Here is a 26,626-nt window from a genome sequence, read left to right on the forward strand (position 1 = left end):
ATAAACTTTAACTTTATAAAGCAATTTCTTTAAGTCTTATATACACCTTAAAGTACTATAAAATATCTTAATCTTAAAAGTAAAAGGTATTTCTATTATACTAAGTTATAACTTTTATTTTTTTTAATACTTTATTAGGTTTTTCCAGATCTTACTAAGGATATCTAAAGTACTATACGAGTACTAGTAATTACCTATATTATTATATAATTATTAATTTAAAATAGAATATAGTATATAAACTCTTAGGCTATTATAAGAAGATTATATTATTAATTAGGCATAATTTTAGTACTAAAAAAAAGCAAAAACAAAATAAATAGAATAATAAACTAAGTAATAAAAATAATACTTTTAGTGTATAAAGGAAATTTATATACTAGTTTATTTATAGAAACTATAATTACCTAGCTTTATAATTAGAATTACTAATTAATTAAATTCTTTCCAACTTAGCTATAGTTTATAGCTTAAAGCTAAATTAAACTTTAATTACTACCTAGGCTTTTGAATATATATCTATTATAGTATATTAATTATCTAGCTATTAAGAGAAAGTATACTAATTAGCTCTTTATTACCTTTATTTTATATATCTACTAATATTTACTATATAAAAAGAAGCTAGGTAATAGCTTTTATACTTAGTTACTATATTAGATTCTTACTATATTGCGTTTATCTGCCTATACTATAAGTATAAATACACTATAAACCTAAAATAATAAACTATTTCTTAGTAATAATCTGCTTAATATTCTAGTTTAGACGCGTATCTAAGACCCTAGGTAGCTATTAGTTAAAGTTTAGTTTAGTTACAAACTCTTGATTATTTAGTAATATTCCGCTTTATATACTAGTAATAATACGTATTTTAAGAGCCTAGGTAGATAATAGTCTAAGTTTAGCCTAGTTATAAACCTTAGTTTATAATAAATACTATAGCTAGGTTATAAAACTATTAAGATTACTAGTAAATTTAGAAATATAATAGGTAGCTTTAGAAGAGGTCTAAATAAAAAAGTTTATTTAGTTAAGCTAGTATATAAAGATTTCTAATACCTTAATACCTAGATACTTTTATCTTATCTTATATTCTATCTTTAATCTTATTTTAATACAACTTATATGCTATTCTATTAGTTTAATACTATTACTTTAGCCTAGAAAGCTAGGTGTATTTACTTACAGTGCTTAATAAGTTATAAGTTTCTTTATATAAATCTTAATACTATTATAATACTCTAAATATTTATAATTAGATTTTAAAAGACTTAACTAGAGAGTAAAGAAGGGTAAAGAGTACTATTTAGTATAATAGTAATATATATAATTTAAAGATCTAATTAATTAGTAATACTTTAGGTTTAAAAAAAAGACTAAAGTAAAGGTTAATAAATTAAAGGTTTAGTTTCTTTCTAAATAGGTTTATAAGGCTAATAAGGGATCTCTTTATACTAAGCTTTTTAAACTTTACTAGCTAATTACTAAGTAGCGTAATAATACTTTTTTAACTCTAAATAAGATCTAGTTTAAGTAAGCTTCTATAGATTTTAAGTTTATTAATTAAAGATAAAGATTTATAGAAGTAATTTAGTAGGTATAGAACCTAAATACATTATTAGAAGTAAATAGACAAGTAACTATAAGAGTAATAGTAATAGTTATAGTAATAGTAGTAGTAATACTAATAAATATAGTAATTTTTAGGTAGAGCCTTATAACTACGTTATACTTTAGTAATAATAATTACTTATACGTAATTAGAACCCGTGCGTAACTAGAATTAAAAGCTAATGTAATATATTAATTTCTATTTTTTAGAGAAAAATTGCTTTTAAAGTAAGAAAAGTACTACTTCTTATAAGTAAACCTATACTAACTATAATTATTTTTTTAGGTTATACTAAAATTAAAAAATCGAAAACTAAGCTATAGAGTATTATTAGTATAAAAAATATAGTAATAAACACTAATAAGATTAACTAGAGTAAAAACAATATTATTATTCTACCTATTAGTATAAAGCTTTTATTTCTAATATTTAATTCCTATTTTTAAAGCTTTATTTGTTTTTATTTTAAGTAGGTAAAGTAGAAGAAGTCTAAAGCTTAAAAAGGTTATAATAGGATATACTTTCTATAAGTAAAATAAAAAGACTAGGCTTTATTTATTAGTTTTCCTATTATTCTCTTTAGAAATTTAGCTAGCTAATAAAAGAATACTAGTTTTACTTTAATTAGTAAAAGACTCTATAGTATTAAAGTAATAAGTAAAAATACTTTATTACTTATAAAAATAGAGAAGTTTACTAGTTATAAGCTAGTTTCTTACGCTATATATAGAAATTACTATAAGGTTTTAGTATACTAAAAATTCTAGGTACTAAGTATATAAGCTTTATTACTATTTAGATTATATTAATAAGCTATATTCTACTTATTAGGTATATTATACTACTATAGTACTTTTAAGTACCTACTAAGAGATTTTAAAGCTTAAAGTAACTATTTTACTACTTTCTATATAGTATATATAGTTACTTTAGAGTTAGTTCTTTGTAAAGTAGTAATCTATATAATAGATTACCTAAACCTACTATTTCTAGCTCTATTTTCCTGTACAAAATACCTTTAAGAATAACTAAGATTAACAGTAAGAATAAAATATAGAGTGTATACCCCCTAGCTTAGGTGCCTAGCGCAGTTTTCTTAAATACTAAGATTCTAATAGCCCAAATCCCTTGCTATAGCCTAACAAATGGCTCCTTACCTGTTAACTCGCAAATACAAACCTTGTTTAGAAGTTTTAAGCTCTACCTGTGGCTAACATTGGATTAACTGATTGGCTAAATTGGTTCGAATTTTCGCGCTAGGCACCCCAGCCCGGGGGGGGGGGGGGTATAGGAAAGAGTTGTGAAGAGTACTCGAAGAGCAAGTCATGAACTATGGTATAGCCGACAGGAATCATCCTGCTAGCGTTATAACGTGTTCTCGGTTATGTTTACTACATAATTTTTGTCGAGTCCGCAGCTCCTGCTTCTCTCCAGACACCCACCTTAGAAGTAACACCAAGAGCACTACAAGCGACCATGACAGCGAACACTGAACAAGACGCGTTTAGTCAACTTCCCGAGGAGCTCAGGATTAAGATAATCAAACTCTCTCCGGACCCTTTTTCACTACGGAGCTTGGCCCATGCATCGCCCGCTATGGGCAGACTGCTCAACAGATATTCGCTCGAAATTGCGGAGGTGGTCCTAGAGGTTACCGTTCCCTTGCAGACCCGTCGCCTGATGGGCGCGGTCCTTAAAGCTCGGTTCTCAAGCTTCCCAGTATCCTTGTCCGAGGCTCAAACTGTTGCTAAAACTGACTCGACTATGGCCACCGACGAAATGCGTTCGTCGGGACTAGACCGAGCCGCCGCGGCAGTACGGTCTTTGCTCACCACCGCCGCGAATGTCCATGCCTGGTCCCATACCTGCCTCGAACATTTGATACGAAAATCTATGGAGCTAAGGCCCTCTACGCTTGTTAAAAATGGGGATGGCCGTACACGCCGGGAGGAATTCGAAAACGCCGAGAGTCGAAAGGACTATCTTCCACAGGATACTGGCCCGCCTTCGTGGGTGGAGGAGCAGCGGATGATTAAATCATTCTGGCAACTGCAGTTCTTCCTGGAACTCCAGGGCGCCGGACACAAGGGCCGCCTGGGCACCAATTGGCCGAGACAGGAAGTTGACGTGTTGACCCAGAGCAGCGCGGATGGCTTTTACGACGTGTTCGGCTGTGAGCGGGAGCAGATCTTGACCGCCTGCGATTTTCTCGGCGCAGTCACCTCTGGGACGATTACTTCGGTGGAAGCTGTCCACGACAACAACGCTTATGGGTTGCCAACAATATGTTGGGTTGAAGGGGCAGTGCAAAGGTGTTCCTGTGCCGAGCCGCTCTCATTCGAACGCAACAAGGACACCTTCAGTCAGGGACCAAAAAACCTCGACCAAACGCCATGGTCGTACCGCTTTCATCACGCCATGTCCACCACCGATGGATGGCATGATGGGTACATGCTTACACTTGTGTACCCCTTTCAGGCCTGGCGCAAATATGGGTTTGCCATATGGGATGACAAGCGCATGGTTGATCTGGGAATGCGGCACCCGAGAAAAGCGTCAGTTATTAGTAACTCTATACCTTACTCTTTTCGATGGTGGAGCATCTTAACGGAGGAAGACATGCATTAGGACTTGTGTGCAATTCATAGGTACCTGCATCGTCGAAACTCCACAGAAGGATTCAATCCATCATCGGCATAGTGAACCCGACCAAACACAAATGCTGGCCTAGTACCTACACCCTAGTGCATGTGCTCATCCAACGGCTATCCTTTGCCTAAACTTGGATCTACATGAGGTTACATCACTCATTCTGCTATCTCCGTCGGGACTGTCTGGACGTGCCACACCTGCATCGTTGACTGCTCGCGAGAGCTAGCGAAGGAATGGCTACAGTAAAGCCTGTCTAGATTCAAGCAACCTTGGAAGTTAAGCCGGGCCCACGGTCAGGACACACGGAAACATGGATTTCTTGCCACTCAACGAAGACCGAGGAGCGGACATGGCCCGGAGAGCGTTCTGTACCCATGTGAACGCTTGACGCATACACTTTCCGAGACGATGGATCATGTGTTACCGGACCAAGTAGCTCATAAGCTCGTCTCGACAGCCACGCATGTCTTAGGTAGTATATATTCCTAGACCGAGGCTTCTGCCCATGCCTGCGTCTTTCTTCACTCGCTGTTCATTTCGTTCCTTCAGCTGTTCGTCATGATTTCCATCGGCATTCTCAATGGCGCCGGGCCAATTGGGGCTAGAAGACGTCTTCCTTGATACCGTCTCTTCGCTCTTATTGTGGGTATCTGCCTTGCTGTGATCACTGGCTCGCACTTCTCCCACGGTTCGCATACTCAGCAGCCATCCGACGTGCAAAAACGAAGCCTTTTCGACGAGCCACTTGGACTCAACGACTCGCTTGTCTCGCTGCCGCAGGAGCTTGTTCCTCGTGCAGCCGACGCAGCACTATGGGCCAGGAAGGTTGCAAGTGGAAGATGGTGAGTCAAAGTACTTCTCATTGTCATGTAGGGGCGAAAGCGAGCTATTGAATCAACTTGTTTTGAATCTATACAGGCTAGTCTAAGCCATGCAGCTATTTGCTGATACTAAGGGCAGGTAGCCTACCTAGTTTCTTTGCTAACATTCATGTAGTAAGCGGTTCGATACAGAAGTTCTCTCCATCCCATCTGCTGACGACGAGAACAGCCATCTGGTGCATGATGGACAGGGATAACGTGGTAGCCGGGACCGTGACGCTGAAGACACTCTTGTCGACTGGGTGGGAAGAAGATGACGAACAAGATGAAGAGATACCGGCAGACTACCACAAGTCACTAGGGAGGGCCGATGGTCTGTTGAACACGGCTAACGAGGTCTCTCGAGGCTGGGATCATTCAAACCTATGGACGGGCGATGATGGCAGGGAAAGAAACGTACGTGGTCACAGTCGTGCTAGCGCAACCATTTACTTTACTGACTTGCATGGCTTGGCTTCATAGCCCACCACAGCTATAATGGGCAACATTGTTAACGGCGATGATGGTTACATGATTGCCGGCGGCAATTTTGGGCCCGCGGAAGCTGTGAAAGACTTGCTCAATCCTCCGCCGCAATGGATGTGGCCCACTACAAAATGGACCGACGTCATGGCAGTAATGTGGGGCCAGTACGCGGCCGGCAAAGACCTCAAGCGCGTATACCGATCCGCTGTTATCATGCCCGAGACGAAAGACCTCATGGAATCGGCCCTGTTGAAGGTCAACAAGCTGCCGAGCGGTGACCTGGATGAGTTGCCGCAGTGGCCTGGCGTTGATTTCGTGCCGGGAAGAACCCCCACCAAGATGCCAATGACGCCTGCAGTCGAGGCCTTCATGGGCTTGCTCGGAAGCTCTCATGCCGCTGGTCCTGCGTACTTGGTCATTCAATACCGGGCCATCTTTGGCAAGAAGAGGATTAACAAGATCAAGATTTGGCGATCTGAGAACAAGCCGGTGGCGAACATGCTGCTCTACATGGAGAGCCTTTGATAGAGAGGGAATCTTGACGAGTTCGTCAAATGGGTATTGCTACTACCCTTGAGTATATATGGTGAAGAGAAGTAATAGAGACACCCCAGAATCATGCAAATCGCATCAGATCAGTCCCACTATCTCATCTATCCAACATAGCGTGCTTGATATAATTAAGCGCACTACCAGCTCTCCTCCACTTCAACTGACCCTCACTTTAACCATGATTCAGCCTAGCTTCCTACTCTCCTCCATTCCTACTCTTCATCCACATAACCACTTGGCTTCCCGGCTCTAACTCCCCCTCCTCAACACCAACCAGCGTGATGCAATCGCCCTCTCTCACACGATCGTAATCCTGAGGATCCGCAAACACCAACGGCAACATACCCTGCTTCTTCAAATTCGTCTCATGGATGCGCGCAAACGAGCGTGCGATACTTGCGACGCCCCCGAAATATCGCGGCTCCAGCGCCGTTGAACAGCAAGAAGAGACTGATAGGAAGTCTGGCTTGATTCCACATGTACCTACTCTACTATATGTACAATATTGCTGATGCAGTTGTTTTTCTCGATATTGTCCTCTCTATTGCGTGGCGAATAGAAACATACTGGCTAGTCATAGAAAAGGGGACTGCTAGCATATCGGAAAACTTATTGAGCAGTGTTTTTTGCGACCGATCTCTACGTGAAAAGTGGCGAAATGGTTGACCTATTTCTTCCTCTTCAGGGGCTTGGTGTACCGCAACACCTCTACAGAGAAGCACATTACTTTGTGCGTATCGTCCATGGTAAGAGAAATCACCATAGGCAATCACCTCAAGAGACAGCAGACCCTGAGGTCCAAAAGCCCATTGAGCGAGGTCATGCAGTGGCTTTGTAAGCTCCTGGGGCTTACACTCGTCACCTGCGCTTAACATGCCTCATCAGATTAATTGTAGCTTTCTCTATACCCCAGCTCTTGTAATGTTTAAGGTCGTTGCCTAATTGCTGGATGTGTAGGACTCTCAGCGAGCGATTTCTTGCAAGAGGTGATACAACGCTCTCCTGTGCTAACCTTAGCTAATCACGTAGAAATCTAGATTTTAGGCTTTATACCAGCATTCCAGGATAGCAGCAAAACCCTATGAATTCCAGGCCAAGCTTGCTTAAAGGATGTTCCAATATAAAGCTATCCCTTCGTGTAGTGAGATGAACCCGCGGATTTCGGCCCGGCTATTGACCAATTAGAGCGGGTTGGTAAGTCGGTGTAATGCCCTGCGTTAGAGTTCGAAATCTGATTTTGATGTTCTTAAGACTTGTGTTACACGATTCGATTGGCCCAAAATCCGCGGGTTCATCTCACTACACGAAGGGATAGCTTTATAATCTTATATATATCTTATATAGTTTAAGATTCAAACCGCAAATCAAAGTTTAATCTATCAACTACTTAAGTTCTTTCATATTAAAAGAGCTTTTTGGTGTTCTATACCATGAATATAATAATAAGGATTTTTTTCTAGTTAATTTTGCTCTTGTAATCTTAATGAACTTAATAAAGAAATTATATAAGACTTATAAGTAATTCTTGTTACTACTATACTAGCAATTTCTTAAGTCTTTTATAAAGCTTAATTAAAGTCATTATGTTTAGAATACTTACAAGTCGTGACGTCATGAACTGTTCTGCCAGTACTTGACTTCATGTAACTTTCTTCTCACTCTTCTCTTTTTATATGCAATATTTTTGTTCACTTTTCTATTTTCAATCATGGATGACTGGCAAGATGCAGCTTTCTCCTCTCGACACATGCACAACAGAGTGGGCCGCAGCGGTGGGAAAGGGGGAGTGAGATCAAAGCCATTTGATGTTCGTAAAACGTTTGGCAGTTATGAGTGCAAATGTGCAGCGTGGCAGAAGATAAGCAGCGCGACGGCGGCAGATGATGACCGTGATCTCTGTGTGGAGTTGGAAGTATATCGCCTCACGGCCAATGGTCAGGGCGTTGTAGGCGAGATCTCGTTTCCTGGAGTCCTACGAGGAAGTGTCATTCTGGCGGCGAGCAGGAAGAGCTTACAAGGCATATTGGATACACTAGATGCTGTTGACGACGAGGATGAAGAGGAGGAAGAAGAGGAGAGTGGCGGGGAAAGTGATGAGGAAGAACTGGAGTCAAGTCGCTTCGACACCTTTGAGAAGAACAGTTTCCGCTCACCAAAGTTCTGGTTTCGATGGAGTGGCGTTCCAACGGCTGGACAGAAATCCGAGAACGTAGAGTCGGGGTTGGGATACGTTGTCTTCTCCGGCAATGATTGTCGCAAGTTTAAAGGGACTATCAACTGCGCTTCACTGGGATGGAAAGACGTCTCCTTGACTGGGCACAAGACTGTGTCGCGGTCCGAGTCTGACATTCCCGTCACTTGGGGGGAGTCTGAGGTGGCATTGTGAGACGTCATTGTAGGCTACTTGGTTAGTCATAGATGCAATGACCAAGGTAGTCTTTACATCCTCGGGTATCATGCATATCCACTTTGGATAACATTATAGAGGCAGAAAAGGAGAATGACTTTACAAGTGGAAAACAATCTGAGCTTACTTATGTGATGGATTCAAAATATTACTGAAGAAGTTCATGATATTACCTTGTCAATAGGACACAACCTTTTCAATGTTGAATTCCCGGAGTAGCCCAAATTATATAGTAAAGATTGAACTCACACAATGTCAATCCTATTGATATATGTCTTGTCCATGATTATTTTATTCACATTCATCCATTTCTACGTCATACCCGCCTTCCTATCGCCTCCCTTCCGGCCTCCTTTCTGCTGGGCTGCCTCATGTTTCCTGAGATCTTCTGGCACCTTGCTGAGCTGGCTCTTGGTAAGCATCTGTTTGAGATCATAGAGCACATCTGCATCCTCATTGCCACAGAAAGTGATGGCCACACCACTCTTGCCCGCACGACCAGTTCGTCCGATACGATGGGTGTAGCTCTCGATGTTAGTCGCCATGTTGAAGTTTACCACCAAGCTCACATCTGTGATATCAATACCACGACCAGCCAAGTCGGTGGCTACGAGCACGTCAACGTGTCCATTTTTGAGCGAAGCCAAGGCAGCTTCTCGTTGTTCTTGTGTCTTGCTGCCGTGGAGGGTGACGGAAGAGAAACCCATGTGTTTGATATCGCGTGCAATGGCGTCACAGTTGCGCTTGATGTTGACGAAGACGATGATGGGTCGTGAGAACTCTCCACTCTGTAGGATCTCCTGGAGACGCTTCTTGCGCTTCTCCTCGCCGGCGATGAATTCAACACGCTGCTCAACTGATTGAACAGCTTCACCAACATTACCAATTGTCACGATGGCAGGGCGTCTTAGGTATTTTCTGGCTATGCGCTCGACGGCTGTGGGCATGGTGGCTGTGTACATCATCGTCTGTCTGTACATGCCGCGCTTCATCTGATTGGGGTCCTCTGCAGCCTCCGTGTCAGGCTTCTCATTGCCCACGGGGAGGGCGTCGAGGATCTTGTTGACGGGCTCCTCGAAACCCATGTCGATCATGCGGTCGGCCTCGTCCATGATGACGTAGGCGCACTGGCTGAGGACGAGGACGCGGCGCTCGATGCAGTCGACCAGACGACCTGGGGTGGCGATGATGATCTCGACGCCGTCGCGCATCTGGAAGGCCTGCTCTTCGATCGAGTGGCCACCGACGATGACGGCCGTGTTGAAGCCGAGGGGCACGGCGAACTTGCGGGCCTCGACCTCGATCTGCTGGGCCAGCTCACGTGTCGGGGCCAGGACGAGGGCGTAGGGGCCGTCGTTGCGGTTGGCGACGGTCAGCGGGGGCAGCTGGGAGATGTAGACGAGCAGGGGGAGGACAAAGGCGGCCGTCTTGCCGGAGCCGGTGACGGCGACGCCGATGAGGTCGCGGCACTGCAGGGCGATGGGGATGGCGGCGCGCTGGACGGCCGAGGGCTCCGTGTAGCCAATGTGGTCGACGAGGCTCAGGATCTTGTCGGGCAGGCCCGACTCCTGCCAGTTGCGCATGGGGTTCGGGATGGCGCCGCCCTTTGTGGCGATGTTGAAGTCCTCCTTGAAGATGCGCCAGTCGCGCTCGCGCATGTGCTCCAGGCGCTTGTCGCTCCAGTGCTTGTCGAGCTGGGCGCGGCCGCCCTCGTCCCGGCGGCGGCGCTCCATGTCGAGGATGGCCTCGGCGCGGGCGCGGCCGGACTCGGGGTCGCGCTCGACCATGGCGTCGATGAACTTGTGGCTGCTCTCGTCGGTGGTGGCGTCGGTGAAGCCGCCCAGGCGGCCGCGGCCGAAGAAGTTTGCCTCTGCGCGCTGCTGGTAGATGGGGTTGTAGTCGAGGCTGGTGTCCTCGTCCTCGTTCCACTCGAAGTTGAACTTCTTGTCCGTCGTGCGCTTGCGCTTCTTGCTGGCCGAGAAGGTCGACTGGCTCTTCTCCGCGCCCATGTACCGCTGCCGGATCAGCGACGCCTCCGAGTCGCCCGACGCCGCCCGCTTGCCCGCCTGCTTCTCGGGCACCGCCGGCGGCCCCATGTCGCGCTTCTCTCGCCCGTCGCGCGGCCTCTCTCGCGGCGCCGGCCCGGCTGGCGTGTCTGGCCGCATCGCGCGGGGGCCCGTGGGGATCGAGTGTGCGCCGTTGGAGCGCCCATGGCCGTGGCCGTGGCCGTTCTGCGAGATCCCGTTGGTGCTGCCCTGTGTCGTGTGCGGTGTGCTGCCATTGGCAATCCCGTCCGAGGCTTCTCGCCGCCGGCGCGCCTCGTCGACTTCCCTCTGCCGCTTCTCCAGCGCAATCCGCTCGCGCTCGGCCTTGGAGAGGAACTTGGGCTTTGCTGCCGCCGCTTCCTGGTCGCGCTTCGCCTTGAGTATGTCGTCGATGCTGGGCGGCTGCCTCTTCTGCGACGCCCAGCCCTTCTTCGCCTTCCGCGCCTGCACCATCGCCGGGCCCAGCTCTTCTTCGGGCGGAGGCGGTGGTGGTGGGCCAGGCTCGGAAGTCGGCGGCGGAGGAGGGATGTTGCTCTCGAGCGGACGAGGCGGCGGCGGAGGTATCGTCGACATGGTGGCTGGACCTGGTGTGCTGCAGGAACTGCTGATGTCGTGAGTCTGGGCCAAGCTTCACGAATGCGACACCACGTCGAGCGCAGCCTAGTCGCGGCATCACGTGCGCGCGTCTGCTTATCGATTCCCGGAGTTCAAGACCCTGTCAATTCTCATAGTTCAAAGCACGACTGGTCGACTTCATACCAAGACATGACCGAGTAAAGCATTCTAACTCTGTGTGCCATCCTCACATGGTACAAACCACACCTCTTCGCATGTCTAACATCAAATGTTGGCATCTTCATCGTCATATCATTGAATAGATAATATCCATCCGACATATCATTGACTTGATAATGTCCATCTAACATGTTCATCATATCCGACTATCTCGGCCACACTTGGCTTGTCGCGCCACGGCCGTGGTGTTTTGTCCAGCGATCCGTATACATCATCGTCGTCATTGTCATCCTCCTCACCACCACCACCACCACCTCAATCCTGCCTGCCCTTCAATAACCGCTTCGTCACCTTGTCCTTTTCGATTATGTACACGTGTGCACCCCACCCAGACAGCGCATCTCGGTCGACGGCGTTGAGCAGCGCTTGTGAAATGGTCTCGAAGAGGTCTTCAGGTCCCTGTCGCCGTCATTAGCTCTCTATCCGCCCAATCTCGGCGCCTGAGGGGACCTACCAGATCCGGCTCCCAGAGCCCCTCGCACGTGCCAAACAGCTGGTCGCTTGCCGTGCCGCTGACGATAAAGTCCTTCGCAAAGTCGATGCAGCCAATGCTGTCGAAGCCGCAGATGAAGGGCTTCCCCGTTGTCTGGTTGATGCCGGCAATGACGGGGCTGACAAAGTAGGGGCCGAAGCGCTTCTCGTACAGCGACGACGACACCAGATTGGCCATGGTCTGCGGCGAGATGTTGCGCTCCTCACGCAGGCGGTACATGTTGACCTTGTAGCGGAACAGGTCCGACACGGTCGCGACGTCGGTGGCGAGGCCCGTCAGGCCCAGGAACACGTCGCCGTACTGGAAGATCTTGGGGAAGTTGTTGGAGATGGTGAGGGCCTGCATGCCCAGACGCAGGTCGCAGGCAATGGCGACGCAGTCCTTGCCCACCATGGCCACGGCAGCGCCGCCGTCTGTGCACGAGTCAGAGCCGGGTCATCGGGGGGTGCAGCAGGGCAGGGGCGTCGTACTTATCGAGAATGGCGAAGACTGCGGCGGTTAGCTGGGCCGATGGGTAGGGTGGGAGAAGGCGTACCATGGTGTGTTTGTGCCTTGTCCAACGTCTTCTTGCTGTTCTTCTTTTTGGCCTGCTTCGTTTACTTATCGAGCGCTACTGCTATCCACAACACACAGGCAGAAGTCGAGAGCACGCCGGGAAATGTCGTCGTGTTGCTCGGAGCGGTGTTAGGTGACAGCTACCCACGCGGCGGCGGCGGCGGGCAAGCTCCACCACCGTCGCGCTAGCCAGATCCCTTGGCGTCAATTTGTCTGGCCGCCCATTCGACAAGCCCGACATCTCCCATCCAAGACAGTTCCCGCCCACCATGAGCGCCCTCAAGCAGATGGAAGCAGCGAGATCGCTCCCCCCGCGGCTGCTGCGCTTCTTCCAGAAATACCCCCCGCCGTCGCTGTTCCCGAGCATCACGTCCCAAATACAAGCCGACCTTGCCAGCCCACCAGCCGTACCCGAGCCCGTATCCACAACACCACCCTCGGACCCCAACGCGTCCATGGTCGAAACCTCTTCTCCCGCCTCCGACCTCTCCCCTGCGCCTGTCCTCTACACCAGCGAGCCGTCGTCTCCCCCGGACCTGCCCTACCCAAACCCTTTCCTCCCCACCAAGAACTACACAACCGGCCGCTGGCATGGCCCCGTCTTTGGTCTGCGCAAACAGGCCGATCTCGTCAAACTCGCCTCCTCGCATGGCGTCGTCGATCTCTTACCATGGACCATCAAGAAGCCTGGGGAGAAGGAGAAGCGTCGCATCGAAAAGGGACTGCAAGTAAAGGGCACGGGCGAGGGCCAGAAGGTCAAGGGCAAACTGTGGGAGAGGACCATGAAGGGACGCTTGGAGATGAGAAGACAGGCCATGTTGAACATGCCAAGTTTGATCCAAGAATGGAAACAGGTAAGTCGCCTGTTTTACCACAAGTCGGCCTTGGGCATGCATGCTAACAAGTCCGTAGAAGGGTCATGGCCGAGGGTGGAAGAAGTGGCCAAGTGGCAAGGCCAAGTGATGAGAACAAAGTTATGGCTTCATATGACATGCCGTGTGTCCCACTGCACAAGCTGTGTATATCTACATCTATGCGAAATTCAACATGTGGTACGAGAGTCTGCGCTCAAGCAAACCTTGTATTGGTCTCTACTAAGACCTAGACACCTCATACACTTCACGCTGCAACGCCTGTCAACGACCAAGCCCATCAACATTCAAGGTAAAAATAACAAATTTGTGGACATGGGTATCTTATTGGTTTGTCTTCAGAGCTCCTACAGCAAGTCGAGTCCTTGCCCCCCTGGTAACATGCTAAACGACATTGAACCCCTCAACACCAGCTCGTCTAGGTCTTTACATGACCATCTCCTCGTCGCCATATGTCTGTTGCATGCCGTACTCTCTCGCGTACGCAAAAGACCCGTAGTTATCCTCCATATCCAATAGGCTCCCAACGTTCTTCTGCCACAATCCACCGTTCGTTCCACCGATGTTGTACACCGGATCTGTTGCTTGGCAATACCTGTCCGTCTCGGTGGTCGACTTGTTCTCAGCTGCGTGTGCAGATTCATCGTATTCGCGCCTGGCCATCATCTCGTATCCCGAGGCCATGTATGGCTCTGCCATCTGTTCTGCTGCACGATCCATACTCTGATTTAGTTGCTGTTGGTGGCTTTGAATCTCCTCCTGTTGGGCACGCTCGGCCAATTGTGTCTCATATCTCAACTTTGCCATGGCCTCTTCTTGCGCCACACTGGTTGGCGGCCAGTCGTAGAGCTGTCTCGACATGTTGTAGTCTGTGCCAGCTGGGTACCCCTGACGGCCCGTCGGAGGCGAGATACGCCATAGCTCGAGTAAACGCAGTCGTTGATCGTCGTCTGCGTTCTGGAAAAGATCGAGTTGAGAAGGAAACAGCAGCGAGGGATCAATGCTGTTGCGCAAGAGCACAGCCTCTAGCTGAGACGACTCAATATGCGTCTTGTTTGACGGTTCCGAAGTAGACCGGGAGGGAGCCGCGACATGGTAAGAGTGGGTATAATGTGAAGAAGCGTAAACAATCGGTTTCGGAGTCTCTTGCCGTTGCACAACCTCTTCCTGCACCTGTTGCTGGACTTGTTGCTGAACCTGTGGCATTTGCTGAGACGCTCCATTGGATAGGTTCATGTGAGCTGAGAACAGCTGCGCAAGCTCGTCTTGCTGCATGTTTGTATCCGCTTGAGTCTTTGGTCGGATATTGATGCCCGTTGATATGGAGCCGCACTATGACGTAACCATCAGTGGATGCTTTATAGGTAGTCACGACCAAGGCGTCGTAATCTTACATTTGAGCAGGCGATATTCTGGGAAAAGATGGACGAGCTGTAAGGGACAGACGTGTTGTTATTACAGTTGCAGTAGTGGATAAGCATAGGCTGCATGTTTCGAGGTATCAACTAGCAACTGGTTGGCAACGAGATTTTTGACTTTTGGAAATCAATACAGCAAGTTAGTCCGAGACGTAAGTCCAGTGCGATTGCTGGACGTTGAACTAAAAACAAGTACGAGATTGTCTGTCGAAGAAAGGCGTGTGTGGGGGAGAAACGGAAGGTGCTGGCAGAGGTCAGTTGCAGGCGGCGTAGTGGCAGTCCCTTATGTAGGGTCGCAGGTGACAAGTCAGGCAGAAAAGTCGGGCTGATTTTGTCGCCCACGTACTGTTAGTGAGGGCCTGAAACATAAAACGGTAGGCTAGCATGCGTACAGCCAATGAAGAGTTGCTGTTGTCTGCAAAAAAAGGTCGACAACTCATCAAGTCAGTATCGGTGGGCACGCCTTTGCGCGTAGTGCTCCGCGATTGACCTGTAATTGGCAAGAAAGCTCGACGATCAGAGCAGCAGATGCAGCTCTGGTGTTCCCAGGGCAGGAGCAGGAACCAGCACCCAGCACCGCAAACGATTTGTAGGGAGCGCTGGTCAATACATGTCCAAAGGGTCGTCTTGGTGGGGTGCTGTGGGGAAGCTCTGGTGACAGCCTCCAGCCTCAATCGGCTTGGCAGACTAAAGCTTAGCTCCGACCCTACGCGCATCTCTCGCATCTGCCACCATCACCACCACCGAGCTCCGCAGTCGACCTCTCAAGCGCCATCACGCCCGCTGCCCGTCCATCTGCCGTCCAGACCAAGCTTCCCGGACGTCCCCCGCATCTACATCTCGCGCACTCACCATGGTACGCCGCCTCGGCCATTGTTTGGACAAGCTCCGTCCAACTGACAGCCCGCATAGACGTCGATAGGCACAGGCTACGACCTGTCCAACTCGGTCTTCTCGCCCGACGGCCGCAACTTCCAAGTAGGCCCCTGCCACCCGGCACCGTGCGGGGCAGCAGCTCACGCAGTCAGGTCGAATACGCAGTCAAGGCGGTCGAGAACGGTGGCACAGCAGTGGGGATCAAGTGCAAAGATGGCGTTGTGCTGGCCCTGGAGAAGCTCATCACCAGCAAGCTGCTGAAGCCGGGGGCGAACAAGAGGATAGCAACCGTGGACAGGAACATGGGCATTGTAAGCAAGCATGTGCGGACGAGCGTGCCGGCACTCGCTTACCGCGTCACTGCAGGTCTCTTCTGGTCTTTTGCCCGACGGTCGCCATTTCGTGTCCCGGGCCCGCGACGAGGCGGCACAGTGGCGGCAGCTCTACAAGGCACCCATCCCCGCAGCATCTCTTGCCGACCGCATGGGCAGCTATGCTCAGGCCTACACCCTCTACTCGAGCGTGCGACCCTTTGGCGTGACAGCCATCATCGGAGCATGGGATGCTGAGGCAGAGCTGCCAGTAGATGGCCAGGTCGGCTCGGGGCCCAAGACTGGCTCTGGTGGCAAGAAGGAGGGTGCAAAGCACGGTGGCCCGTCTCTATACATGATCGAGCCGAGCGGGCTCTACTGGGTATGTGGAAGACGTTCTGCGTCTATCGTCATCAGGCTGACAGTCGGTATAGGGCTACTACGGTGCGGCGACGGGCAAGGGACGACAAATCGCCAAGTCGGAGCTCGAGAAGCTGAACCTCGCCGAGGGCCAGCTCTCTCTTGAGGAAGGCGTCAAGGAGGCGGCGCGCATCATCTACGTCGCACATGACGACAACAAGGACAAGGAATTCGAGCTGGAGATGACTTGGATCAGCAATCTCGACGGGCCCACCAAAGGCAAGCACGAGGAGGTACCAAAGGACATCATGGAAGAGGCAGAGAGGCTTGCCAAGAAATCGCTCGAAGGGGACGACGAGGATGAGGACGAAGAGAAAATGCAGGAGTGAGAGTATTAGATCACGCTGTCGGTGGATGATAGACGGCCACGCATGATAACGAACAGCTCTTCAAGCGACTTCACGAATATCCAAAACACAAGCCTTTGAAGGCAGCAAACGCCTCATACTCTTTCCACGTGTTTCTCGTATGTGTGAAGTGAGGCCGCTATCGTGCCGAGTCAGGGACATGCAGGTACGCCCGCCCCACTCTGCGTCATTCATGTTTGGCGCATGATAAAGTTGTTGACACGCACATCTACCACAATTGCCAGCGCTGTTCATTCCCCTATACACCATCACTCCAACTCACAGCCATGCCACCCACCCTTGTCCTTATCCGTCACGCGCAAGCCGAACACAATGTCGCCAGCGACTGGTCCATCCGCGATGCACCACTCACCGAGCTCGGCAAGCAGCAGAGCGTTGAGCTACAAGAGAGCCTGAAACAAAGCAAGATCGGCAATGAAGTAGAGCTTATTGTTGTCAGCGCACAACGTCGCACGCTACAGACCGCCTCCATAGGACTGGACTGGTTGATCAAGAAAGGTATCAAAGTCATCCCGGACGCCGGCTGGCAGGAAAACTGCGACAAGCCCTGCGACACAGGATCTCCCATTCCTGTCATCGCTGCCGAGTTCCCACAGTTTGACTTCAGGAGCGTCGATCCCAAGTTCCCTGACAAGACTACCGATGTCGCCAACAATCCATATGCCTTTACCCAAAAAGCGATTCTTGCGCGTGGCCAGACCTGTCTTAAGGCGCTCTATGACCGTCCGGAGAAGGTCATTGCCGTTGTTTCACATTCTGGCTTCCTTCGCACCGCCGTGTGCAACCGCATGTTCTTCAATGCAGATTGGCGAGTGTTTGACTTTGATCAGTCTGAGATGGACAAGAGCAAGGCGGATCATGAGGCGAAATTCGTGCTGAGAGAGTGGGAGGAAACAGAGAAAAACGGAGGTGGAATGGGGAGGAGCGACGTGGGCGTATTTGGTGTGGTTGATGGAGATTTCCCGCCCGAGGTCGAGGACGCAATCAAAGACCAGCAGGCAAAGACAGATGGTCAGGTTCAAGAATTAGATGAAGCGAGTAAGCAGGTGCCGGCGAGGGTTGATGCATAGTCTAGGGGTCGGTGTTGTCTAGAAGCAAATCCAACATACTGAACATTTGATTGCGAAAGGTATCGAGTTATACCATGAATTGGTACATCCTGCTGTTCACAAGTTTTTTTTACTCAATTACAATGCTCGAAACCATCGTAGTGAACATGTTTCCAAGACATACATGGGTGTGGTGGGTATGCCCCGCCAGTTTCGCTTACCCACCACGATTGCCTATCAGCGATGGACGAGGATCTGTATGGACCCGGGTAGGGCGGCCCGTAGCTATCCTTGTCATTTAATCAATACAGCTTACCTCAACATCATAAGCGATGTTGTCAATTGAACCGGGCGAGCCTTACCCACCTTTCGCCTTGCTGCAACCACCGACCGTCTTCTCCATGCGACGCAATTCTCTTTTTCGAGCGGCACACGCCGCGTTGCTCTCTGCAATTCTCTTGCTTCTCCTTGGCTCAGCGAACGCGACGTGTTTCTATCCCAATGGCGACACCGCAGACTCGGAACATTTCCCATGTGATTCCAGTGCCAGCGGCGGAACAACGTGCTGTGCAGTGGGCTTCGAGTGCCTGAGCAACGGCTTGTGCAATGACTACCGGTACCCAAACTGGGAGAGGTTGTTAAGAGGCGCGTGCACAGATACAGGATTTGGAGGCGCGTGCAGCAATGTCTGTGTTGACCGTACGTCTGCGCGCGTAACAACAGCAAAAAGTGAGACTACTAACGCTTCGCAGTATGGCCACAGGGTGATGAAGCGGTTTGGTACTGTAATGGTGGAAACTACTGCTGTGGTGTAGATGATACGTGTTGCACGGATGCCAGTGTGGAGAAACATGATCTTGGGGAGCCGGACGTTGTCGCGGTGGCAGGGAGCAGCACAAAGATTGCGTCGGCATCGAGCACTAGCGCCGTCTCCACATCCACTGCAGTTACAAATGCCAAAACACCAAGCAGTTCCGGAACAAACAACACCCTTCAAATCGCCATAGGTGTAGCCGTCGCCCTCGGCATAGTACTGTTGGTCCTGCTGTTCAGTGGTTGCTGGTACATACGACGAAAGAGATCCTCGCCGCCCCAACAACGCATTAGCATATTCGTGATTGTTACCGACTTCCGGGACTTTGTGAGACGTAAAACCTCGCCACGCCAGAGAATGGGATACGAAGGCCCAAATGTAGTGCATGAGGCACCAGCTAGTCAGAGCCAAGGATACAAATTCGACGAAAAGCTGGGAGGGTGGACTAACGCTAGTGAGGGTTCGAACGGGAACTTATACGAGGCTGCGGGCGAAAGAGGTATTGAGATGCCTGCTCAGGGTGATCCGCTAGAAATGGATAGTGTCAATGGAGGACGTCGGAGAGCAGAGTAGTAGGGAGGTCAAGACGATCTGGAGGTGGTTGTATTGGGCACGTTCGCATTCGAAGTAAATCTGTGCCAGTTCGAGATCAGTGGTCTTGCTTTGACACCACACACATTTGTTCGTTGTTTCAATTCTCTACCTGAATAATTACATGCATTACATTGATATTAAAACCCACGGCTGCAGTCGTATGTGTCTTGACCGTTACGTTCGTCGGGACACTTAATTCGATAGTAGATAGTTCTCACAGTTGGTTAACCAACCGTCGCTCAATTTGTATTATTTTTTCTAATATCCTCGCCATCGACTCTATAACTTCCTCACTTTAGAATCATCGTGCCCCTAATACGATAGCGGCCATTGTGAGCACGTCGTCCTATATACCGCTATAGATGTTCTGCAGAAGAATAGTCTTGATCAGAGTGGTACGAATCACTAGATCGCTATATTTCAGGGATACAATAATTTTATAGTCATCCATGGGTACAACAGCTTGACATCGATTTGCGGAAGGTTACCAGGATGTAACTTCATATCAACGATCTACATAAAACTTAGAGACTGGGAGTATATTGTTTACATCCGTGGTCATGTTGTGAGCATAGAGAAACTTGCAAATGGGAACAACTATACTATTGCAAAAAAGGAATCTCATATGTAGTAATCGCTAGAACACATTTCTTGCAGATCATTCCTGTCATTAATGCTGCTACATAATGTACGGAGCCACTGACTTGCTTTTCACCCTGGTCATCACCACAATCATCGCACAGTTGACGATCGAACTGAAGTCTCGCTCGTCTTCCATATACCGTTTTCTGGGCGGATCTCACTCGTACCTAAATCTGTATCTCCAGTCTTCGAACTCCTTCCATACCAGCTCTCCTCATCCAATCCCCGCCCACACTCCGTGTACGGTCCATCAATTGTCGCCAACATAGTAGCACTATTTGGTCTCTTCATATTCGTGCTTCCAATTGTTGGTCTTCTCCATCTTGAGCCCATCTCGATTGATGGTCCCCCGAAAGTGCGTGTGCGACTTCGCGTTGACGAGCCTAAAAGCTTGGGGACCAATTTGACCAATACAGGTTTTACGCCAGGTGCAGATGCGCATATTAAGCTAACATATAGCTCAGTAGATGTCCATATAGACACATCGTACGAATCCCAGCTTGGTTCGAAATCCGGCCGCGCAAGCGATGTCCCGACGCGCACCATGCGGACAATGCCAGCAACAACAGCGAGTGAGCCGAGCATCACAATGCCAGTCAGTGCCCATCTTTGGTGTTTGTGGAGTTTCAGGGCGAGGACGCGGGGTAGTACGATGGCCATGAGGAAGATGTCAATTGCGACGTTGAGACTGCCGTGGGCGTATAAGGCGGGGAGGATCGATGCGCATTTCGAAGAAGGGCGGAGTTCAGTCCAGTAGACATTGATTGGCTTGCATTGAAAAATGACTTCACACTCGAAGGGGATGATTGTCAGTAAGATGACCGCGACGAGGATTTGGATCAGGCGACGACCTCGGACGTCGCTGTAGAAGACTCGGAGGTAGCTTAGACAGATACTGAGTTTGCAAGCAGCGAGCCCAGATATGAGAAGTAGTTGAGCGGCATATGCATATTGCTGCAATTGAATAGGGTCCTGGAAGCCATTCATGGAGGTCGCTGCGATGTGACGTCCGGCGCCGTTCGCGATCTGTCCATATTGACATACACTATATCCTGTGACGCAAAGCTAGAAATGTCAATGATATAACCCATATATTGATCCGTAAATTACTTACCCAGCCCAGAGTGAGGATGTAGTCCTCGGCTTTCCAAGATCTGGTGACAACTATCCTTGAGCACACCCTTGCGAAGAAGAAAAGCCACCCAAAGAACTGGACGATAATGTTCCCTATAATCATCTGTGGTTGGCGCGTTTCCGCGAGGAAGCTCGCCGATAGCTAGGATGTATGTCAGCATATATAATTTTATCATGATACTCATCTGATGATCGAGGCGATTCTAACATGTCAAACTTACACCGACATCGCCATCAAGCTGACGATTAAGATGTTGGGTTCCAATCGATCCCATGGGTCACTAATGATCTGTCTCTATATGCGGACCGAAGGTTGAAGTAAAGCTGTCACACTTCGGGGACCCTCAGAAGGTAGTTCGAGAAGGCTACTATTACGTTTCCTATGAGATGTTCATGGTGTATCCTGGTGGGTATGATCTAACACCGAATCAGTGAGTTCCTCGGAATCAAATCCATATGACTTGCACACTCCCGCGGTTTGAGGCTGTAGCTAATTGTGAAATAGAGTTTCGGTAGTTCCGACACCTACTATGGTAGTGAGCTGTGCCGCATGAGCCGTGTCAACGTGTAAATACGAGTCAGTAGCGAAGTCAGAACACTTGAAAACTTGGGGTCAGGTTGCATCACCTTTGCAATATGCGATGATCCTTGCAACAAACAAGTTTACAGTACCTTCAACATCGGCTTGAATACTCCGGATCTGCGCTCCACAATTTTCGACCTGGATGCAGGGAGAGAGCCTGAGACGTCAAGGAGATCCCCGCGTATGTTAGATTCAGTACATAACGGTTTCTGGCCATGGAGGTGACGGGATTAAGCTAGTAATCGTCTAGTATTCTAGTTCCAAGGCCTTAAGAGATGGAAAAGGTCACCAAAATCGGCTATGAGATAGGTGAGTCCTGTAGTATCATTATTGATTGACCATCTGCTGGGAATGTGGCGTGGATCCTTGAAATCGCGAGTCGCAGCGAACAGAGCTGTATTAGTTTGACGAATGCACGTCATGTGGCGAGGTGTTGAATCATACGATCTATCGGTACATCGATCTGATGTGTTGGAGAAATGACAGACTCCGTAGCATTGTGCCATCCCGATGTGGAGAGAGATGCGTCTTCCGAAGCATGCTTCCAATGAAAGTCCAGAGCAATCAGAACCGTCGTCCTTCTTTCCGGCACTGGCCTTATAATCAGTTCTTTGTAAGACATCCACATTCGCTACAAGGAGACCCCATGCGCAGAGCGTGAATTTGCTGAAGCAAGGGTTTAGTCTTATCAAATCCTGTTGCGCTGACCGACGATTCAGGGTCTTGTTGTGGAGAGCATGTGAAGCGTACGATGTTGTCTTTGTCGAGGCATAGAATATACGCTTGTTCTGAACATGAACACAAGTATTTATCATTTATTGGCTGTCAGACCGTCCATCATATGGCCACCTATTTCCCCGTTATCTCGAGAGCCCCGCCCGTCCGCATCGAGTTCGAGGGGGTTTTGTCGTCTGTTCTGACCTATTTCACCATTGATACTTTACGCTCCAATCATAATTTCCAGCCCCATCTTTTCATCACCACCCTGTCTGCGCAATACCTAAATGAAATTTCCACTCACTATACTTTCCCTCCCATGCATCGTTGAACTCGAGCATGGCCTCGTGTTCTTTGGCCCCAAGGATAGCACAGCTGATGGCCCGGCCAAACAGCACATGCAAGGCATTCGAGGCTCTGGCAAGATCTGGGTTGGCAAAGTAGCCGTATCCAGAAAGTCGGGTAGAGAAGTGCACGTTGACAAATTCGAGTGCCACATGTCTTGGAGTATCATTGTCTTTCGCAGCTTCGTCGGAGCCACAATGCTTTTTCTGGCGTGTCAACCGTCGAAATTCAAGCATCGGTTGCAGCCACTTCTCCCGAAAGTTGAACTTTGGGGCCCCGTGATTGACGTGCACCCAAATCTCCAGCTTCTTGAGCCTAGTAAGTCTTTTCGATGTCACTTTACAAGCACGCGTCCAGCTCTCGATATGCTTATCCTGCCAGATGCAATCTTCAGCATGCCCGGGATTGCCATAGGTGTTGTAGTGCAATTCAAGTTTTGTGATATGCTCGAGGGTTGACTTGGATACAAGGCCGAGGAAGTCTGCGATGCGACGAGGCGCGGCAAAGACGTATGTTGTCTTATGGTAGATGTAGGCTAGAGTTTCTGCGTACACCAACTTGCAAACCAGATGTAGAGAGAAGATGGAGGTGATCCAATTTGTCTGCAGGCCTTTGACCAGGCTGTACTTTCCAAGACGTCTGGATAGGCGAATGATGACTGCAGCGTCTTGCTGGGGCTGAGTCTTATACTTTGATGTCTGGTTGTTGTATAGGGTGACGCCGGGAGAGAGCTTCACAGTGCGTGGTTTGGGCCGGGCAAAGGTGTGCCCAGATGCGGCTATCTCGCAACGGAAGTCGCTCTGGAAGTAGTAGTGGTAAACGCGATTTCTGATCTCTCCAGGCAGGGCCATGAATCCGCGCAGCTTCTTAGACGTCGCCTTGCCGGGCCGAACACGAGAGAAGAGGCTGTTGGTGGGCACATTAGCTGATAAGCTGCGCATAGTGAGTGAGTGAGCAGTGTCAGTTCCTGCCATGATGGTGAAGTGGGCAAGGTCTGTATCTAGAGTTGCGATAGTTGCAGCCTGTTTAGCAAAATGATCAATGGTGTGTGGCTCTCGGCCGTCACTTGGAAACAAACAGGGTGAGCAGGTGAGAGCAGCAATGGCCCTGCATGTCCACGGCCACGACTAGCCCCACGCTAAGAACGAGACCCGCAGTACAAGACGCACGTCGCAGCATCCCCCACGTCACACCTTCCTGCCATGTCCTCCCTCACCAGACTCGCCAGACTCACCGCCCTCAAGCAACCTCTCGGCCGCGCAGCCTTCACCACCTCGACACCCCAATTCTCGCGCCTCCGCCAACCCGGCGAACCCACAGGCCCCAACGAACCGCCCTCGCACATTTCCGCCCCGCCATCCAAGAGCCCCCTCAAAGTTTGGCCCATCCTGCTGATTTTGGCCACGGGCTCCTTCGTCTTCAAGCAGATTGTCGACCAGCGCAAGGGAGAGGCACAAGGAAAGGGACCGGGCTCGGGGATACCTAATTCAGGCAACTCAGGACACGCCAGCGTGGGACAGACACCAAGCGGACGAACCGTGAAGCCTAGCTTTCCACATTAAAGCCTTGATCTGCTATCCAGCTCACTGCGACCCTGAAACTTCTGAGAAGGACAAGAAGATAGCAATCATGCCAGCCATCGAGAAGCTCGGCGCCGCGTCGCGCACCTCGCCACTCTGGTCTGCCGACGATGTCACCCTCCTGTTTGTCCTCGGCGGCCCTGGTGCTGGCAAAGGTACACAATGCCAGAACATCGTGGCCGACTACGGCTTCAAGCACCTCTCCGCCGGCGACTTGTTGCGCGAGGAACAGGACCGGCCGGGCAGCGAGTTCGGCGAGATGATCAAGACGTACATCAAGGAGGGCACTATTGTGCCCATGGAAGTTACCATCCAGCTGTTGGAGAATGCTATGAAGCACGCCATGGAGACGGAGAACAAGAAGCTGTTCTTGATTGATGGTAAAGTCTCTCTTCGCTTCTCTCATCCTCTCGTTAACCATACCCAGGCTTTCCCCGCAAACTCGACCAAGCACACGCCTTCGAGCGCACTGTCGTGCCCTCCAAGTTCACTCTTTTCTTCTCCTGCAGCGAGGAGACCATGCTGCAACGTCTGATGAAGCGCGGCGAGACGTCGGGCCGCGCCGACGACAACATCGAGTCCATCAAGAAACGTTTCCGCACGTTTGTTGACACGAGCATGCCCGTTGTCGATGAGTTTGAGGGACAGGGACGCGTCGTCAAGGTCAATGCGGAGCAGGCGCCCAAGGACGTCTATCGCGCCGTGCAGGACAAGTTCAAAGAGAGGGGTCTGCACACTGTCTAGAGCTTGTCACAGTGGTGTATGTTGTTGGTAACTGCCGTGTTCAGCAACGTCTCCTAGCCAACCAATTCATTCATGAGCCATAATATCATCCATCGTATTTGTGTCGCATTTTCTATCCTGCAGCACGAGGGCTGCGAGTCCATTGAACCTGAAAGAAGCCCTTGAATGCACCCGCTGTGTCCCTATTTCATCTGGCCGAAACGCACAAAAAAGCACAACCCTCCCACTGCCCATTTGATCCTAATCATCGTCACCCACCAGTCATCTACTCCATGTCGTCGTCGATAGCCCTGGGCTGTCTCTTCTGGAACCCGCGTCCTTGGCCCCTGTTTCCAAAGTCGGCCTTTTGGTCCGCCTTGCTGGCTTCCTCGTCCTTTTCCTGTGCAAACCTCTGCTTTTCCTGTTGAATGACCTGTAGCACACCGACCAAGCTATTCCGCCACATGTCTAGCCGCGACGCGACCTCTCTCCATTGGTTGTCGCCAAAGACGCGGTATGTGGAGCGGTGGATCAAGAATGTCTGGTTCAGCTGGCTGAGCTTGCCCTCGACAAGGCCGGCGCGGATCACGTCAATGACCCACATCTCCACGTCGTCGACGGGGATTTGCAGGGCCTTGGCAATCTTGTCGTAGGGGAGCGATCTTGTCTGGCCGGCTGATGCTGCCATGGAAGCTAGTGTGAGCAGGCGCATCTTGCGGTTGAGGGCGGAGCTGTCGAGCCCGGACTCGTCGACCCAGCCATCGTGCTCGTCCTTGAAGTCGTTGTAGTCGTCGAGCAGGTCCGAGTTGAAGATCTCTAGCAGCTGGAAGTAGACGGGGTCCGAGTTGCGCAGGGCCTGGATCGAGTCGAGGCCGGTGAGGTCCTGGAAGTCGAAGTGGGTGGGGTGGGTGAGGGCCGACTTGAGGGCGCGGAGGGAGAGCTCGCGGGCCTCTGGCGACGAGGCGTCGTCCGAGGGGAAGGTGCGCAGGGCGCGCAGGAGGTATGTGTAGGCGTGCTCGTCCTCGCCCGCGTCCGTGGCCACGTCGGTGACGGCCAGGTACAGCTTGCGGCTGTCCTCGCTGTCCGTCTCCCAGGCCTCGAGCCACTTGTCCAGCTGCTTCAGCTGCGGGCGCAGCGTCTCGAAGTTGGACGTGGCGCGGATGACGCGCAGGATGGAGAGCAGGACGTGGTAGCGCACCTCGCTGCCCGCCGCCGTCGTGTTGAAGAGGGTGCTGAGGATGGACAGGGCCAGGCCGCCGCCGTTTGCGGGCGACGACGAGATGGGGGCGCTGAGGTTCTGGCACATCTTGGGCAGGAACATGTTGACGTTGGGCGACTGGCTCACGAGGTGGATGAGCAGGTTGTAGGCGGCGATGAACTCCTTCTCGGGCGCCTGGTTGAGCGCCTGGCTGCCCACGACCAGCTTCTTGAGCACATCGTCCTTCTTGTTCTCCTTCAGCAGCGCCTCGGCCTCGCCCTGGATGTCGGAGCCCTCGTCGCCCTGCGATTTTTTGAGGTTGTCGATGTACTGTGCGAATTCGTCGGTAAGCTCCTCGAAGCTGCCCTCGATGAGCAGCGTGTTCTTGGGGCCCGGCATCGTGCGTGGCGTGTGCGGATGGTCCTGGAGGGAGGCGGGCGGCGAGACTGAGCGCAGGACGTGGTTGGGGCCCGTCGTCGAGTTGCGCCTGCCTGTCTGCCCATGGTGGGATGTCGCCAAGAG

At 50.1% G+C, this 26,626-nt stretch overlaps 13 protein-coding genes across 13 annotated transcripts; 7 read left to right on the plus strand and 6 right to left on the minus strand.

Annotated features, from left to right (window-relative positions):
* Positions 1 to 3,091: 3,091 nt before the first annotated feature.
* On the plus strand, positions 3,092 to 4,237 carry P153DRAFT_306555 (uncharacterized protein; the record flags this gene model as incomplete). The annotated part of the gene is made up of 1 exon (XM_033664636.1): positions 3,092 to 4,237. A coding segment is annotated over one exon (1,146 nt), but the record flags the coding sequence as incomplete, so codon positions are not given.
* Positions 4,238 to 5,331: 1,094 nt separating this feature from the next.
* P153DRAFT_372437 (uncharacterized protein) lies at positions 5,332 to 6,138 on the plus strand (the record flags this gene model as incomplete). The annotated part of the gene is made up of 2 exons (XM_033669396.1): positions 5,332 to 5,544; positions 5,611 to 6,138. The coding sequence occupies 2 exons, from the start codon at positions 5,332 to 5,334 to the stop codon at positions 6,136 to 6,138; spliced, it is 741 nt and encodes a 246-aa protein (XP_033528295.1).
* A 1,692-nt stretch (positions 6,139 to 7,830) lies between these two features.
* P153DRAFT_392533 (uncharacterized protein) lies at positions 7,831 to 8,567 on the plus strand. Its single transcript, XM_033671157.1, has one exon. The coding sequence runs from the start codon at positions 7,874 to 7,876 to the stop codon at positions 8,549 to 8,551; it is 678 nt and encodes a 225-aa protein (XP_033528296.1). The 5' UTR covers positions 7,831 to 7,873; the 3' UTR covers positions 8,552 to 8,567.
* A 155-nt stretch (positions 8,568 to 8,722) lies between these two features.
* P153DRAFT_306562 (DEAD-domain-containing protein) lies at positions 8,723 to 11,226 on the minus strand. The gene has a single exon (XM_033664637.1). It carries the CDS (start codon positions 11,188 to 11,190, stop codon positions 8,884 to 8,886), a length of 2,307 nt encoding a protein of 768 aa, XP_033528297.1. The 5' UTR covers positions 11,191 to 11,226; the 3' UTR covers positions 8,723 to 8,883.
* Positions 11,227 to 11,432: 206 nt separating this feature from the next.
* On the minus strand, positions 11,433 to 12,594 carry P153DRAFT_362944 (proteasome subunit beta type-3). The gene is made up of 4 exons (XM_033667257.1): positions 12,441 to 12,594; positions 12,376 to 12,394; positions 11,867 to 12,318; positions 11,433 to 11,811 (listed from the first exon to the last, which is right to left on the minus strand). The coding sequence occupies exons 1-4, from the start codon at positions 12,441 to 12,443 to the stop codon at positions 11,668 to 11,670; spliced, it is 618 nt and encodes a 205-aa protein (XP_033528298.1). The 5' UTR covers positions 12,444 to 12,594; the 3' UTR covers positions 11,433 to 11,667.
* A 135-nt stretch (positions 12,595 to 12,729) lies between these two features.
* On the plus strand, positions 12,730 to 13,814 carry P153DRAFT_330522 (uncharacterized protein; the record flags this gene model as incomplete). The annotated part of the gene is made up of 2 exons (XM_033665431.1): positions 12,730 to 13,314; positions 13,373 to 13,814. 2 exons carry the CDS (start codon positions 12,730 to 12,732, stop codon positions 13,421 to 13,423), a joined length of 636 nt encoding a protein of 211 aa, XP_033528299.1. The 3' UTR covers positions 13,424 to 13,814.
* On the minus strand, positions 13,646 to 15,257 carry P153DRAFT_362945 (uncharacterized protein). The gene is made up of 2 exons (XM_033667258.1): positions 14,727 to 15,257; positions 13,646 to 14,664 (listed from the first exon to the last, which is right to left on the minus strand). The coding sequence occupies exons 1-2, from the start codon at positions 14,820 to 14,822 to the stop codon at positions 13,759 to 13,761; spliced, it is 1,002 nt and encodes a 333-aa protein (XP_033528300.1). The 5' UTR covers positions 14,823 to 15,257; the 3' UTR covers positions 13,646 to 13,758.
* A 346-nt stretch (positions 15,258 to 15,603) lies between these two features.
* On the plus strand, positions 15,604 to 16,686 carry P153DRAFT_372443 (N-terminal nucleophile aminohydrolase; the record flags this gene model as incomplete). The annotated part of the gene is made up of 5 exons (XM_033669397.1): positions 15,604 to 15,606; positions 15,663 to 15,728; positions 15,779 to 15,937; positions 15,993 to 16,319; positions 16,372 to 16,686. 5 exons carry the CDS (start codon positions 15,604 to 15,606, stop codon positions 16,684 to 16,686), a joined length of 870 nt encoding a protein of 289 aa, XP_033528301.1.
* Positions 16,687 to 16,991: 305 nt separating this feature from the next.
* On the plus strand, positions 16,992 to 19,161 carry P153DRAFT_353141 (phosphoglycerate mutase-like protein; the record flags this gene model as incomplete). Its single annotated transcript, XM_033666420.1, has 3 exons — positions 16,992 to 17,763; positions 18,105 to 18,473; positions 18,527 to 19,161. The coding sequence occupies 3 exons, from the start codon at positions 16,992 to 16,994 to the stop codon at positions 19,159 to 19,161; spliced, it is 1,776 nt and encodes a 591-aa protein (XP_033528302.1).
* Positions 19,162 to 19,815: 654 nt separating this feature from the next.
* P153DRAFT_306581 (uncharacterized protein) lies at positions 19,816 to 21,191 on the minus strand. Its single transcript, XM_033664638.1, has 3 exons — positions 21,180 to 21,191; positions 20,939 to 21,100; positions 19,816 to 20,889 (listed from the first exon to the last, which is right to left on the minus strand). The coding sequence occupies exons 2-3, from the start codon at positions 21,059 to 21,061 to the stop codon at positions 19,915 to 19,917; spliced, it is 1,098 nt and encodes a 365-aa protein (XP_033528303.1). The 5' UTR covers positions 21,062 to 21,100; positions 21,180 to 21,191; the 3' UTR covers positions 19,816 to 19,914.
* A 1,163-nt stretch (positions 21,192 to 22,354) lies between these two features.
* Positions 22,355 to 23,675, minus strand: P153DRAFT_362949 (uncharacterized protein). Its single transcript, XM_033667259.1, has one exon. It carries the CDS (start codon positions 23,575 to 23,577, stop codon positions 22,519 to 22,521), a length of 1,059 nt encoding a protein of 352 aa, XP_033528304.1. The 5' UTR covers positions 23,578 to 23,675; the 3' UTR covers positions 22,355 to 22,518.
* Positions 23,676 to 23,805: 130 nt separating this feature from the next.
* On the plus strand, positions 23,806 to 24,927 carry P153DRAFT_280722 (UMP-CMP kinase; the record flags this gene model as incomplete). The annotated part of the gene is made up of 3 exons (XM_033663089.1): positions 23,806 to 24,114; positions 24,221 to 24,563; positions 24,611 to 24,927. 3 exons carry the CDS (start codon positions 23,806 to 23,808, stop codon positions 24,925 to 24,927), a joined length of 969 nt encoding a protein of 322 aa, XP_033528305.1.
* Positions 24,928 to 25,192: 265 nt separating this feature from the next.
* On the minus strand, positions 25,193 to 26,503 carry P153DRAFT_419741 (PCI-domain-containing protein; the record flags this gene model as incomplete). Its single annotated transcript, XM_033672205.1, has 1 exon — positions 25,193 to 26,503. The coding sequence occupies one exon, from the start codon at positions 26,501 to 26,503 to the stop codon at positions 25,193 to 25,195; it is 1,311 nt and encodes a 436-aa protein (XP_033528306.1).
* Positions 26,504 to 26,626: the final 123 nt, after the last annotated feature.

This window comes from Dothidotthia symphoricarpi (assembly GCF_010015815.1).
Source record: "Dothidotthia symphoricarpi CBS 119687 unplaced genomic scaffold P153scaffold_2, whole genome shotgun sequence".
NCBI lineage: Eukaryota > Fungi > Ascomycota > Dothideomycetes > Pleosporales > Dothidotthiaceae > Dothidotthia > Dothidotthia symphoricarpi.